The sequence below is a fragment of the Tenrec ecaudatus genome, chromosome 12 (assembly GCF_050624435.1).
Source record: "Tenrec ecaudatus isolate mTenEca1 chromosome 12, mTenEca1.hap1, whole genome shotgun sequence".
Classification (NCBI taxonomy): Eukaryota; Metazoa; Chordata; class Mammalia; order Afrosoricida; family Tenrecidae; genus Tenrec; species Tenrec ecaudatus.
The window spans coordinates 39,417,809-39,431,510 of record NC_134541.1 but is presented as its reverse complement, the minus strand read 5'-3'; the positions used below and the strand labels follow the sequence as shown (position 1 = coordinate 39,431,510).

Here is a 13,702-nt window from a genome sequence, read left to right as displayed (position 1 = left end):
AAGACAGCAAACAAAGGCTATACTATGGCGACAGCTAAAACTAAGCACCATTGGAGCTTAATCCTTCTGGGAAATTCTGGGAGCTCATGCCACATCTACCCAGGAGGTCAGGAAGCTGGAGTATTTACACACTAACATCCCTAATCCTTCCAGTCAGGTCTGTGGTTAATGAATTAAGCTCCAAGAGTATGAAAAAGCCACAGCAGATAAATGAAGGCGTTGGCAGTTGGAAAACACATGCACTGATTAGGACTGTCCCGAAGCTTGAAGCAGCCATTGGAGGCCTCAGCAGTAACAACTAAGTGGAGGCGGGAAAAACAAGAGATCAACTCTCCTAGAAAGACCTTTCTGCTTTCCCACATGCCCACCAAGACCATCAGCACCACAGCAGTGGGCCAGGCAACATCATCTTGAAGGCACCAGACCGAAGCTGTGAGCACACGTCACTGCGGTTCTTAGCGCCTCTCACAATTTCCACAGAGACATTTAAGTCTTCCTGAACTCAGCTTCAATCTCCAGAATGCAATTGGGCTCTAAGCTACACCCATGAGCTGAGGACTCAGGACCTTGGCTAGTGCCTGCGTGTCACCGTATGCCTTTTCTGTTGCTGGGACTGTCTCCTTCTGCTTCTGTTTGCTGTGCGTCTTAAAGTAAAATGTCCAATGGAAAATTGGAATTATGATGTAGCTATCTTACTTCCCCAAAGTAAAAAAAAATCCAGTGTGATAATATTGGTAAACGACCCAGGGCCCATTACTGGAGCATTGCTTGTGACCGCTAATGACCTTACAGGACAGAGTGGAGCTGTCCCGCCAAGCTTCTTTGGCTGCACATCTTACATCTTTATGGACAGAAGCAAAGTGCCACATAGTTTTTCACTCTGAAGCAGTTGATGGGTTTGAACGACCATTGTGCAGCCTCCTTTTGGTATACAAACCCCTTTGTATATCATACATCACCACACAAACTTTGACCCTTATGATTAATCTGCAAAGCTGCCTTACAATAGCATCAATTCAACTGTCTACTTCTATAAACTGGCTTAAAATGGAAATGCTGTGTGAGCTTAGCCATATATATTTCATTTAAGCTTATTTGTTCACATAATCAGAGCCTAAGATGCAACAGAACTGACTAGATGGCGCCGAGCGACGACAATAATAAGATGTTCCATAAACATTAGGTGACCAATACAGACAAATAGATTGTCACGTTTAACCTGGATTTCCACACCAATGCATGGGAAATATACAGGCAACCAACTTATAGGTGACTGAGGAATAAATAGCCAATTGATTTGAAAGGGACAACTTTTCTTTCTAATTTTTACATTGAAAAGACATGTTAAGAGAAATCTAACTTTCCCCTAAAGTATTTTTTGATCTATGTATTTATTGCAGGATGAAAAATTTTGAGAGCAACGATTTAGCGTTTAGTCCCAAGGAAAACTTCGGAGACAACAGTGGACTTGCTGCCTACGTGGCTAAAGCAATAGACCCGTCTATCAGTTGGGAGGATGTGAAATGGTTGAGAGGACTGACATCGCTACCAATTGTTGCAAAAGGCATTCTGAGAGGTTTGTTTATTTATTTTTTTCTTTCCTCGTATCTGTGTTGATTTTATCATCCTATGTGGTTATGTTATATTTAAGGGATATTAATTAATCAGAATAAAATTAACATGGAAGGTAAGAGAAATATTCAAATCTTTTGGCATATTGCAAGTAACGCACTCATTCTTTAGCGTGTGGAATGTGTACTCTTGGGACATCCTTCAGCTCTTTGGTCTTCAACTTCCTCAGGTGTCCAATGACACAATTAGGCTGTATTGTCCCAAGCTTCTGTTGTCTTCTAAATGAATGGAGGCTTGAGAGAGAGAGAGAGAGAGAGAGAGAGAGAGAGAGAGAGAGAGAGAGAGAGAGAGAGAGAGAGAGAGAGAGAGTAGTCTCTCAGTTCTTTCTTGTGGTTTTAGTGAGTATGTATTTCCCCTTCCTTGGTGCTGTCATGGTTACTTGTTGGGCTGTGACTCTCAAGGATGGTAGCTCGAAACCACCAGCTTCTCTCAGGGAGAAAGCCAGGGCTGTCTACTACTATAAAGAGTTAGAGTCTTGGAAACACATAGGGGCAGATCGACTCTGTCCTACAGGGTCGCCATCAGTCAGCATCAACTCGATGGCAGTGAATTTTTATGTCTAAAGTAATGAGACAGTTTGAAATAGACTCATTGGCAATGGGTTCTGTTTTAGTGCTTAAGCTCGATGCCATGAAATAGGAAGTTAATTTTGTCAAAGCCGCTTTTATAAAGAATGCCATTGTCTGATGTCAAAGTTTCATTTAATTAGGGAACTTGATAAAATATTGTGGATTCATTGCTGTGGCCAAAAACTTTGCTCTCAGACTAAAGCAACGTCCTAGATATGAGTATGATGGTATAACATCCAAGCATGTCTGAAGTGCTCTCTGGCTTTTTTACTTAACTCCACCAGATTGCTCTTTCTTTGAAAACATGGCTAGGACAAACATTAAGTGTTGTGAATGTCCCGTGACTTCTCTGTAGAGAATAGTTGGTTAGGACAGAATCATTGCCAGATATCAAGCCTTGGTTATCAAGCACCTTCACAGCTTCTCCAGCATCTGTGTATATACATAGTTAAGTCCCACAGGGAGGAACCATTGACTTAATAATTTTGGAGTGTAAATGTGTTGATCCACCAAAATGTTTTCTTGCCTTTAAAAAATTTTTTAAGTGCAGCTATATAACTGCCAAACAACACACATACGTGTGAGTATATGAGCTCTCTCTCTCTCTCTCTCACACACACATTTATTTATTTTAACTGAAATGTTGGAGTGGGTGGTGCTGCAATGAGAGCGTCTACTAATTTATCTCTGGGCTAGGATTGAGAATCAATATGTTCCTAGTATGTATTGGAATCTGAATGCTATAAATGCTCTTTATAAAATACTGCATGCCACTAACTTTAACAATATAATCTTCATGGATACAGAAATGAAACTCATGAAAGCTAACTAATGGACGGAATGATATGGGTGACAAGTGTTTTTCAAGCTGTGGGCGTGTGTTGAAGACGTATCATTATGCTGTTGTCTGTTGATTATTATTGTCATTCAAACTTTCTGTGCATTGTTCTGTGCTTCAGTAACATTAACCTGGTACTGAAGGCACCTTTAAATAGTAGTTTCACTCACTCAATTTGCATCCATGTTGTTATCAATAAGTGTTAATGTTACTTCCTATAGTCATACTCATATTAACCTGAGGTAATGCCTCATTTATTCATCTACTCTTTCATTCATTCGCTCACTTATTCACCCCATTCATTCTATAAACATATATAATACTCCCTGTGTGCTAAATGAAGAGGAATGAATACATAAATTTGATCTCTGACTGAGGAGAGTCTTATAGTAGACCCCCCACTACATATCCACAAGTGTTTGGGGTTCAATAAATGTTAAGGCAGCTGAGACAGGAGTATGGTAGGGGCTCAAATAGAGTGGATTGTTTCTATTAGGGAGTTGGGAAAAATTTCCCTTCAGAATGACTGATAATGCTTGAGTTTTGTCTTGATGTTAGGCCAAGAGAACCCATTTCAGACTGAAATGCCAACAAAAGAAAACATCCAAGGGTAACAATTTATGAAATGCATAAGTTCTTTTGAAGAATCTAGACTTTAACAAAAGGTGGTTGAACATCTGCAAGGATGTTAATCAGGGAAGCAACCTCAAAAGATTAGCACTTAAACAAGGTGTAGTATAGCACTATGGAATCATTCCTCTAATTCCTGAATACTTCCTGTCCCCCTTCTTCCCCCACCTCCCCACTACCAGGACCCAGTTCTACCTTACAAATCGGGCTAGACCAGAGAACACACAGTACAGAGAAGAGCTCTCGACACAAGGAATTCAACACAGATAAACTCCTCAGGAATAGTAGTGGGAGTAGTGATATCATGAGGGTGGGGGCTGGGGGATGGGGAAGATGGGATATATAGCCCCCACGAGTAACAGAAATGTGAGTGAAGGAAGACAACGGACATTGTAAGATATGAAATAATAATAACAACAACAACAATATATAATTGATCTAGGATTCATGAGGCAAGGAGGGTGTTGGGAAGGGAAAAAAGAGCTGATACCAAAGGCTCAAGTAGAAAATGCTATAAAATGATGATGGCACCATAAGTACATACATGCTTGATAAACTGGATACATGCAATTGAGTTATAAGAGTTGTAAGAGCCCCCAATAAAATGATTGAAAAAAAAGACTACATTAGCATTTGGGGAAAAATAAAAGCTTTCTAAAATGGATTCAGCAGGTGAAGGTGGCACAATGGTGGTTGGAGCAGATATTTCATATACTGCTACTGTGAGTCAGCAAGAAATTATTTAGAGCTGACCTAGAGTAATGATAATGAGGAGTAATAGAATTATTAGAAAATGGCTGCAGTTTCTAGTATCTAATTCACACTGAACACAGATGTGACCCAAGCTATCTGACTTGCAAATACTAATGACGAATAACAATTCAGCCTAAAGTCTACTGTGATAGTTTATTGTGCCAGCCTGGTCTATAAACACAAGTAGGATTAACTGAAGGGTGGAGGGATAAATGGCTCAGTGAGCCTCATCTTGGTTGTTCTGTGCCTCAGTTTAAAGGGGTACACTACCTGTGGGATGCCTAGCCTGTGGACTGTCGCTGTAAATTGAGGTCACTTTAATCCCACACGATTGGAATGTTCATCTCTGGAGCTGGGGATTGACAGTTGATGACAGTTGGGGACTTGCCCTGCTGTTTGCTGCCTGGATATATATAGCCCAGCTCTCTCTACAGAAGGGGACTGGCAACTGGCAGCTATCAAGCCTTAAAGGACTGCTAGTGTCTCACTGCTTTATAATTTAACTGTTAATTTCTTGTATTATCTATCTGTATATAATTTAACGGTTCATTTCTTATATTATATATCTATCTTTATAACTATATTTATATATAATTACTAGCAATCTGGTTTGTCTCTCCAGAGAACCCTGTCCAACACATTTACTCTCATAACAAGTTAGTCTCAGAAACCCACAGGAGGCAGTTCTACCCTATCCTATAGGTTCACAAATAAAAAATTTTAAAAGGGGCATACATAAAACCATGATATCATTTCTTTATTTGTTTTCTGATTTCTAATATATATATCATTTTATATAAGCTTTGTCCTACAAAATATGATAAAGGTCCATTGAGTAAGACTCTACTGTCACATTTTATGAGTCCTTGTGGCTCAGTGGGGAAGCCTTGCATTGCAAACTGCAAAGTCAGCAAATCAAACCCAGGAACCACCCCATAGGAGAAAAAGGAGGCTGTCTGCTCCTGGAGTGATTTATCGTCTCTTAAACCCTTGTGAGGATTTCTACTCTGTCCTCTAGAGATGTTTTGAGTCGGAATGTGCTCAATGGTAGTGAGCTTGGGTTTGGCTTATACTGAAAAATACTCTGGCCTCTAGAATGAAATGCTGTCATCATCTTATGGAGGCTTACCGCTATCTCATTTTTCTCATTCAAGTAACCCCTCTGACTTGTCTTTATATATCTGCACAGAGTTGATAACTGAAATTCTTTAAAAATGAGATTTTCATTTTATTATTTACATACCATACAATTTAATAGTTCAAAAATATTAAGAAGAGTTGTATAATCATCACTACAATCAATTTCAGAACTTTAAAAATTATTTTTTATGCTTATGCCTGCTCTTCATTTCCTCTCGACCTCCCCTGCCAGGCCCCAAGGTAGCTATTAAACTAGTTACAGTTTCTATAGATTGAGTTATCCTGGATTTCATGTACAGAGTCAAAGATCAAATGATACAGGCCTCAATAGCAAGAGAAAGTGAAGTGGGCATTTGCTGCTGGAAAGGAAATAACTTCTTTGTGCATAGTTTATATGGCCTAGCTTTTTCTGTAACTGATTTCACTTATTTAATGAAGTTTCATCTCTATGACAATGGAATAACGAATAACACAATGCTCAGTGTGGACATGGGCCTGGTCTGCGGGGAATGTCCTGGCAAATTCAGTGCTCAACACTTTGTAGATCGTCATCCAAAGTCACTGGAGTGACTGACAGTCCCAGATGCTCTTTCTTCTTCCCTCTTACCAGAAATGTGCAGAAAGGTGACATCATGGGTAATTGGAAAAATCTAAATGGAATATCCCAATCTTTTTCAAGAATTGTCTTTTTATTAGTGCAACTTGTAATGTGGTAGTTCAACTCTCTCACTACAAAACAAACCTGAAATAGGATTTGGTCTTCATGAGAATTTATGCTAACAAATAGACAGCCTTATGAGCAAAGGCATGATACTTTTAAATGGATTCTCCCCTTGAACTACACGACCTAATTTCTAGGTGGTTCTAGTTGTGAAGCAGTGTCTTCTAATTGGCCCTTTCTCTAGATAAGTTTATTCAAGACAGTTTGAGAAGCTTTACTCAAGCGCCGTGGATTGTGCTCCAACTGACTGCCATTATGGATCCTTGAACAACAGTGATGATGAGCTGTCCTGCAATTCGTATGGTTGGAGGTTCAAAACCACTGGCAGCTCCACAGGAGAAAGAGTAGATTTTCTACGTCCATGAATAGTTACCGTCTCAGAAGCCCAAAGGGCATCACAATGAGTCAGCACAGACTCGATGGGAGTGAGGTTTTGAGATCTGTCATTTAGTTATTAACTGAGCACAGAATCTTGGGTCAAAAGCACCAAAGGTTTAAGAGTACATCATGAACACTCACATTTCATTTTGATATTTTACAATTGAATATGGAAATAATGTCTTAACAATATAGCAAAGAATGGATCACCTACATACTATTGAATTTGTGAATCTGCCAATATGTTGGCTGAAAATAGAATGTATTGACTACCACAGAAATCACACTGTCAGGATAGCACAGGATCAGGTAATGTGACATACTGTTGCTATATGTTAAGGCCGCCAGTAGGTGGAATCAACTAGAACACCACTACCTGTCAAGATTAAAGATTCATAAAAATATCTTATAATTCATGAACATTTTGCTGGGTCAGAACATCTCATTAAGACAAAATCAATTTTCTCCTGAGATTAAGTAAAATGGAACATGGTATAAAAGATGTCATAACCAATAGGATGGACTTGGATGTGATCACAATGTTCTTTTTGTCTTTGGTTGGATAGATATTCTAGGCCTATGCGCTGTGGAAGCCACCTGTCATTTCTCTCTACATTTCCAGGACATTGTGAACGTACATAGAAAACTGCTTGAGAGTATGGAATATAACACATTTTTATTGAAGGAGGACTTGCTTCAAATATTGGGTCCTTGATATCATAATCTTGACTCGAGTGAAGGTTTATTGTTATAAGCAGAATTCAAGCAGATTTGATAAAAGTATCCGGAAAATTAATCCCATGGTCTTCTTTCACTTATTCATCAGTTTAGTTTATATTGCCCACACCATCAGATGGAAATAACAATTTTAGTTAAGACTTGCTTTCTAAAGACTTATTTAACTCACAGAATAATCTTATGGGGACAATGAACCCAGTTCACAGTCTAGGACACAAGCACAGAGGAGAGACTTGCCACTTCCATAGGAAGCAAACAGGTGGCACATAAGGGGTTCAAATTTAGGCAGCTGACTCCTGAGTTCAAGTAGCTAATTAATCACTATCTGCAAGCATGACAAGGAGTGGAATGAGAAGACTGAAAACAAGGAAATTGATTGCAGATTTACTCTTGAAGCTGTTATATTGACCAGCAGTCCTGCTCTCCTCCCTCAAATTGTACAGAAGGACAGAGAGGCTTACATGAGGGGGTACCCCCCACCAAAAAATTAAAGCTGGAATTTCCCTAGGCAGAGTGGAGCTTTTGTAGTTTGCAGTTTTCCCACTAGGCAAACAAGAAGCAACTCGCTCTGAGTTAGTGCACCCAGTGGCAGTTGCCTCGGAAGGTTCTCTTTGGTCACAGTGAATTTTTTCATAAAAGAAGTCTCATTTGAACCTCATTTTTTTGTGATGGTCAATTTAAGAGAACAGTATGTGACTGTGAAATTATTTACTGCTTGGGAAAAATGCCGCAGAAACTGTTGTGATATTGAACACAGCTTAAAGGACAGCGCTATGGGAACAACTCAAGTGTATGAATGGTGTTCTCATTTCAAAAGAGGTGAAATGCTGATCAATGACAAACTTGTTCTGGACATCCGTCAGCTTCTCAAACGGATGAAAATATTGACTCATTGTGCATTTGGAGTTCATTCCACCAGGTCAGACTGCTAATCAAGCTTTCTATTTAGTGGATCTAATAGAAACAAAAAGCCTGATCTGTGGCAGACAGGGGCCTGGTTTTGCCACTACAATAATGCACCTGCTCACACAGCCATCGCAGTGTCCCAGTTTTGGGCAAAAAACAGCATGCACTCACCCTAATGCACCTGACTATCCTGACCTGGCTCCCTGTGACTTCTTTTTCTTTCCGTGAATGCAGAGGGACATGAAAGAACAGTGATTTGAGGAAGTAGAAGAGGTGAGGAGGTGCTGTGAGCCATCCAAACAGATGAGTTTGAAGAATGCTTCTAAGAATGGAATCATAGATTTGACAAATGTATTAAGTTTAATGGAGTGTACTTTGAATGTGGTAAGGTTGTTTTGTAAATAAATAATAAATAGCTTTGAAATAAAACACTCTGGGTTTTTTTGGGGTACCAACTCATAGTTACCTCTCCCTCAGGACTGACCCACTTTACAGAAACACAAGGATGGCTGGTAAACCTATGGGTGCCAATTGGCCTTTCTAATCTGATAGAATGCTGTCCTCACTCTGGCGTTGAGGGAGTTCGTATTCTAATAGCCTTTCAGTCGACATTCCCTACCTTGTCTCAAGAATAACTGGTACCGAAGGAAGAAGTCTAGACTGCACTGAAGGTATCAGTGAGCAACAAGGCTTCAGAAATGAACAGAAAGCAGTAGAAATGTTTCAACAAGCTCATGAAGCACCTGCTTGTCTATGGAAAGGAATTTAGAAGTCAGCTCCTTGGCCAACCAACCAGAAGAGATCCATATTTATGCCCTTTCCAAAGAAAGATGACCCAACAGAGTGCTGAAATTATTAGACAATATCATAAATACCACATGCAAGTGACATTTTGCTGAAGACTGTTCAATAATGCTTGCAGCAGTTCATCAACAGGGAGCTGATGGAAATTCAAATCAGCTTCAGAAGAAGCTGTGCATGAGGGATAACAGAGAATAACAGAAATATGTTTATTTGTGTTTTATTGATTATGCAGAGGCATTTGTATGCATCATAGCAAATGATAAATAATACCAAGAAGAAAGAGAATTACAGAATACTTCACTGTGTTCATATGGAACCTGTACATGGAACAAGAGCCATTTGTTTGCACAGAGCAAGGGGATATTGAGTGATCTAATATTAGGGAAGGTGTGTATCAAGATTGTGTCTTTTCACCACACTCATTCAATCTATAAGGTGAGCAAGTAATCAGAGACATGGGAGGAAGACTTAGTAACAATCTGTGATATGCAGATAACACAGCCTTGCTTACTGTCAGTCAGGAGGACTTGAAGCACTTGCTGATGAAATTAAGGACTGCAGGCTTCAAACTGGATTGTAGACCATTGGGGAAAAAATCCTCATGAGCGAGAACATCATGATAAGCGGAGAACAGTTTGACATTGTCAGAGATTTAATTTTGCTTGTATCCACAATCAATGTTCACGGAAGCAACAGTCAAGAAATCAAATAACATGTTACATTAGGAAAATCTGCTGCGCATGATCTCTTTCAAGTGTTAAAGAACAAGGATGTATCACTTTGAAAACTAAGGCGCACCTGACCCAAGCTATGATCTTTTCAATGGCCTTATAGTGATGTGAAACATCAACAACGAATAAGGAAGACCAAGAATTGATGCCTTTAAGTCACTGTGTTGGGGAAGAACAGAAAGAACGATGAGCGTCCAGAAGAACAAAGCAGCCTGTCTTGGAAGCAGTGCAGCCAGAACGCTTCTCAGAAGTGACGAGGGTGAGAACTTGTCCTGTGCATTTGGGCGTGTTACCAAGAGAGTCCATGCCCTGGAAAAGGACCCAATGCCTGGTCAAGTAGGAGGACACTGAAGAAGAAGAAGACCCTCAAGGAGATGGACTGCCGCAGGGGTCGCGACAATGGACCCAACTGAACCACAATGGACCCAAACATAGCCGCAGTTGCAGTGATGGTGCAAGGTACGGCCATGTTTCTCTCTGTTGCGTACAGGAAGAGTCCCTATAAAGCAGAACTGACTGGATGTCACCTAGCAACAGCTGCTGTCAGAGAGAGAGGCGGCCATCTGCTTCCCTGTGTTTAGGGCACCTGACACCACCATAACCACTTGTCTCACTTGATGCTCTAAGACCGAATTTCCACTTGAATATGAAATGATGCACAGAACACTCCCAAGAAGTCTACAGCAGCTCCCTAAACCTTTCGTCCTTACACACAGTTGGAACATTTAGCTTCCTAAGCATATCAGAAATATCAAAACATAAATGATCAGGGTACATGTACCTAACAGCTGGCCAACCTAAACTGAGAAGGAAAACTTTAAAACATTCCAAAAGATTCTCAGGACAGTTGAAAATATGTTATACTTAAGTGAGATTATGCCATGGAAAGAAAATTAAAGTCCAAGTAGGTTTACCAAAGATTAAAAACACAATTTCAAAAGTAATGCTGAATTTATTAAATGATTGAAAAATAGAGTTAATGACGTTCCCCAAATGTAAATCCACATTACAAATAGAAAAAAAATTAATGACACGCATGAAAATCACTTTAACCTTTTCAAAAATAAGAGTTTCAGAAAGAAAAATGAGGAAGGAAATTACTATTATTTTTTTACTCTTTATTCATGATTTGAGCTAAAGTTTACAGAGCAAATTCTTTTCCATTCCACAGTTCACACATTCTTATGCGACATTGTTTGCAACCCCCAGAACGCAGCAATACTCTTCCCAATTCACTTTTTTATTTACAACTCTTCTGTTCCTCTTTACCTCTGCCTCCCTCCTGACGTCGGAGCTTCACTCAGATGCTGCAGTCCTGCCCCTCTGCTCTCGCATGGTGGCTTGCTCTGAAGCGTGTGCACTTCTCTGTGCTTCCTGCTCTTCAGGTTGGCCCGTCTCTCAGGTGGACAAACGCTGAACCATGGGGATGAGCTCACTTTCAGGCCTGGAGGGTATCTGAAGGGTCAGCTAAGGGCTCGTGCTTCAGAGATTTCATCAATCTATCAGAACGTAATCTTGGTTTTCTTTTTTCATATTTTTGAGTTTTATATCATATTTCTCTCCCACTCAATCCAAGACCTATTGTGATTTGTTTCAGGGTGATCAGCTTCAACCATGGTAACTGTGCACTTTCCAGTTCCTCTGGCCTCAGGGTCGTGGAGGCTGGGGTGCACACTGTCCATTTATCCTCTGGCTGAATTGTTTCAGAGAGGACATTTATTAAAGTCAAATCCCTAAAAGTGGAAAAGAACTATCAGATTGAAACATAAATGACAATGAATTACATTTTTAATGAAGTTTCAGAATACTATACAAAGAAGAGTTATGAAAACCCTGGACCAACACTTGTGTTTAACACAATGTATGAGTCCCAACCACAGTCCCCGAGCCATTTCTGTTCTCCCGCCTGCAATGGTCCTGTTGCTGTGACAGCTTCCTTTGATCTCCCATGTCCTGCTTAAGCCACCACTTCTCTATACACCATTGGATGCCGTTATGACTCATGCTAATGACCTTTGTCTGGGTCTTGTCTTTGCCCTGTTTAAGACTTAATAAATGTTCTCCTTTAAACATAGAAGTGGCACACAAAAAAAGGTGCTGGCTTGCTAATCAATAGGTCAGCAGTTCAAACCCACCAGAGACTCTGTGGGAGAAAGAGGCCCGGTCTGCTTCCGTCATGATCTACAGCTTAACAACGACTGGGGTTTCTACCCTATCTTGTTAAACAAACAACCAAAAAACCAAACTCGCTGCCATCAGTCAATTTCCAATCACAGCAACCCACAGGAGGACAGAGGAGAACCCCTCCACGGGGTTTCTGAGACTAGGAATGCTTACAAGGAAAGACAGTCTCACCTTTTGGACAAAGAGCAGCGGGTGGGTTTGAACAACTGACCTTACAGTTAGCAGTCCAACACATCATCCACAGTGCCACCAGGACTCCTAACAGGCTACAATATAACTTTTATATACATTGTGAGATTAGAAACCACCACTGGACTTACATTATTTTGGTGGCCTGTGATGAAAACTACAATATATCTCTGCGTTATGCCTCTCTTGCATTTTACATATTCCAAACCCTACAATGCATTTAATTATAAAACAATATAACTTTAAAAATCACTGAACTGATGTTTTAATATTAAAGAATAGTTTTGAGATAGACTTGTTCATTGGTTGGTAAACTAAAAATGCCTGTTGCCTAAATGCTCTTTTATGTTATCCAAATTATAGAGGGATTGTGCTAAATGTTAAGGTTCAGTGATCTCCTATGTATATATAAAGAAAACCAAAGCAAGAGTCCTCATGAAGGTCAATGGGTGTGGCTACATACCAACATATACTTATTGATCATTTTATTTCATAATCGTTTAAAGCACTCATATTTTTCAACTAAGAAGACTACCTTTAATCTTGTACATCTCCCGGAGGGTGCATTTTGTCTGAAAGCCGCTCAGGAAAGTATAGGTAAGCATGTGTTGTGGGATGCTGAGACCTGCAAACCTGAGTGTGATTTGACTTGCAGTGTCTGTACGGCCTATCTTTCTCTTTCAGGTGATGATGCCAGGGAAGCAGTGAAATATGGTGTGGATGGAATCTTGGTGTCAAATCATGGGGCACGACAGCTCGACGGGGTACCAGCCACTGTGAGTTTCAGCAAATGTTAGGATGTCTCTTTGAACCTTTTATTTCCATCGGAGTTTGGACTATCTCTACATTTACTACTTTCTGTGTGACCCATTCAAGGCAAAATATCTGTGAATTATATACTGCATATACTCGAGTATAAGCCGATCTGAATATCAGCTGAGGTACCCAATTTTACCACAAAAACTGCATTAAAAATGTTCTGAAAAACTCGGCTTATACACAAGTGTATCTACAGTACCTATATATGGCCTTGGAGTTCTATGCTAAATAGTGTGGTGCATGGGAATACATGTGAAACTGCTAAGCACAAGGTTAGTGGTTAAAACCAGCCTCTCCAATGGGTGAGGCTGTCCGTTCCTGTAAAGATTCAGAGTTTCAGAGACTCTAAATAACAGTTTCAGAATTTTACTCTGCCTTCTAGGGTCACCAGGGGTCAGAATTAACTTGATGGCAGTGGTTTGGTTCGGGTACGTGGCATTTGTGGGCCTGGAGTAGGTTTGTTTTTACAGGTCTTTGTTGCTGTTGAGTTGGTGCAGACTCATGTTGAGCCAAACGTTCCAGAGTAGAACCCAACTCCACAGAGGTTTTCTGCCCCAGATCTTAGTTTCCTCAACGTTTAAAGTTCAAGCATCAATTAGATGATGTTTTAGAAGCCTGTTAACCTTTAATCTTTCATAGTTTATCATTGCCCTAGTAAGCCATCACATAT

The 13,702-nt window shown here is 40.1% G+C and overlaps 1 protein-coding gene across 1 annotated transcript in view; it reads left to right on the top strand.

Moving 5' to 3' along the window:
• HAO1 (hydroxyacid oxidase 1) overlaps positions 1-13,702 on the top strand; it is a 65,344-nt gene that overhangs the window by 39,057 nt on the left and 12,585 nt on the right. The window contains exons 4-5 of the mRNA XM_075528284.1: positions 1,401-1,576; positions 12,898-12,989. Coding sequence (XP_075384399.1) covers positions 1,401-1,576; positions 12,898-12,989 — 268 coding nt within the window. The remainder of the gene's footprint in view (positions 1-1,400; positions 1,577-12,897; positions 12,990-13,702) is intronic.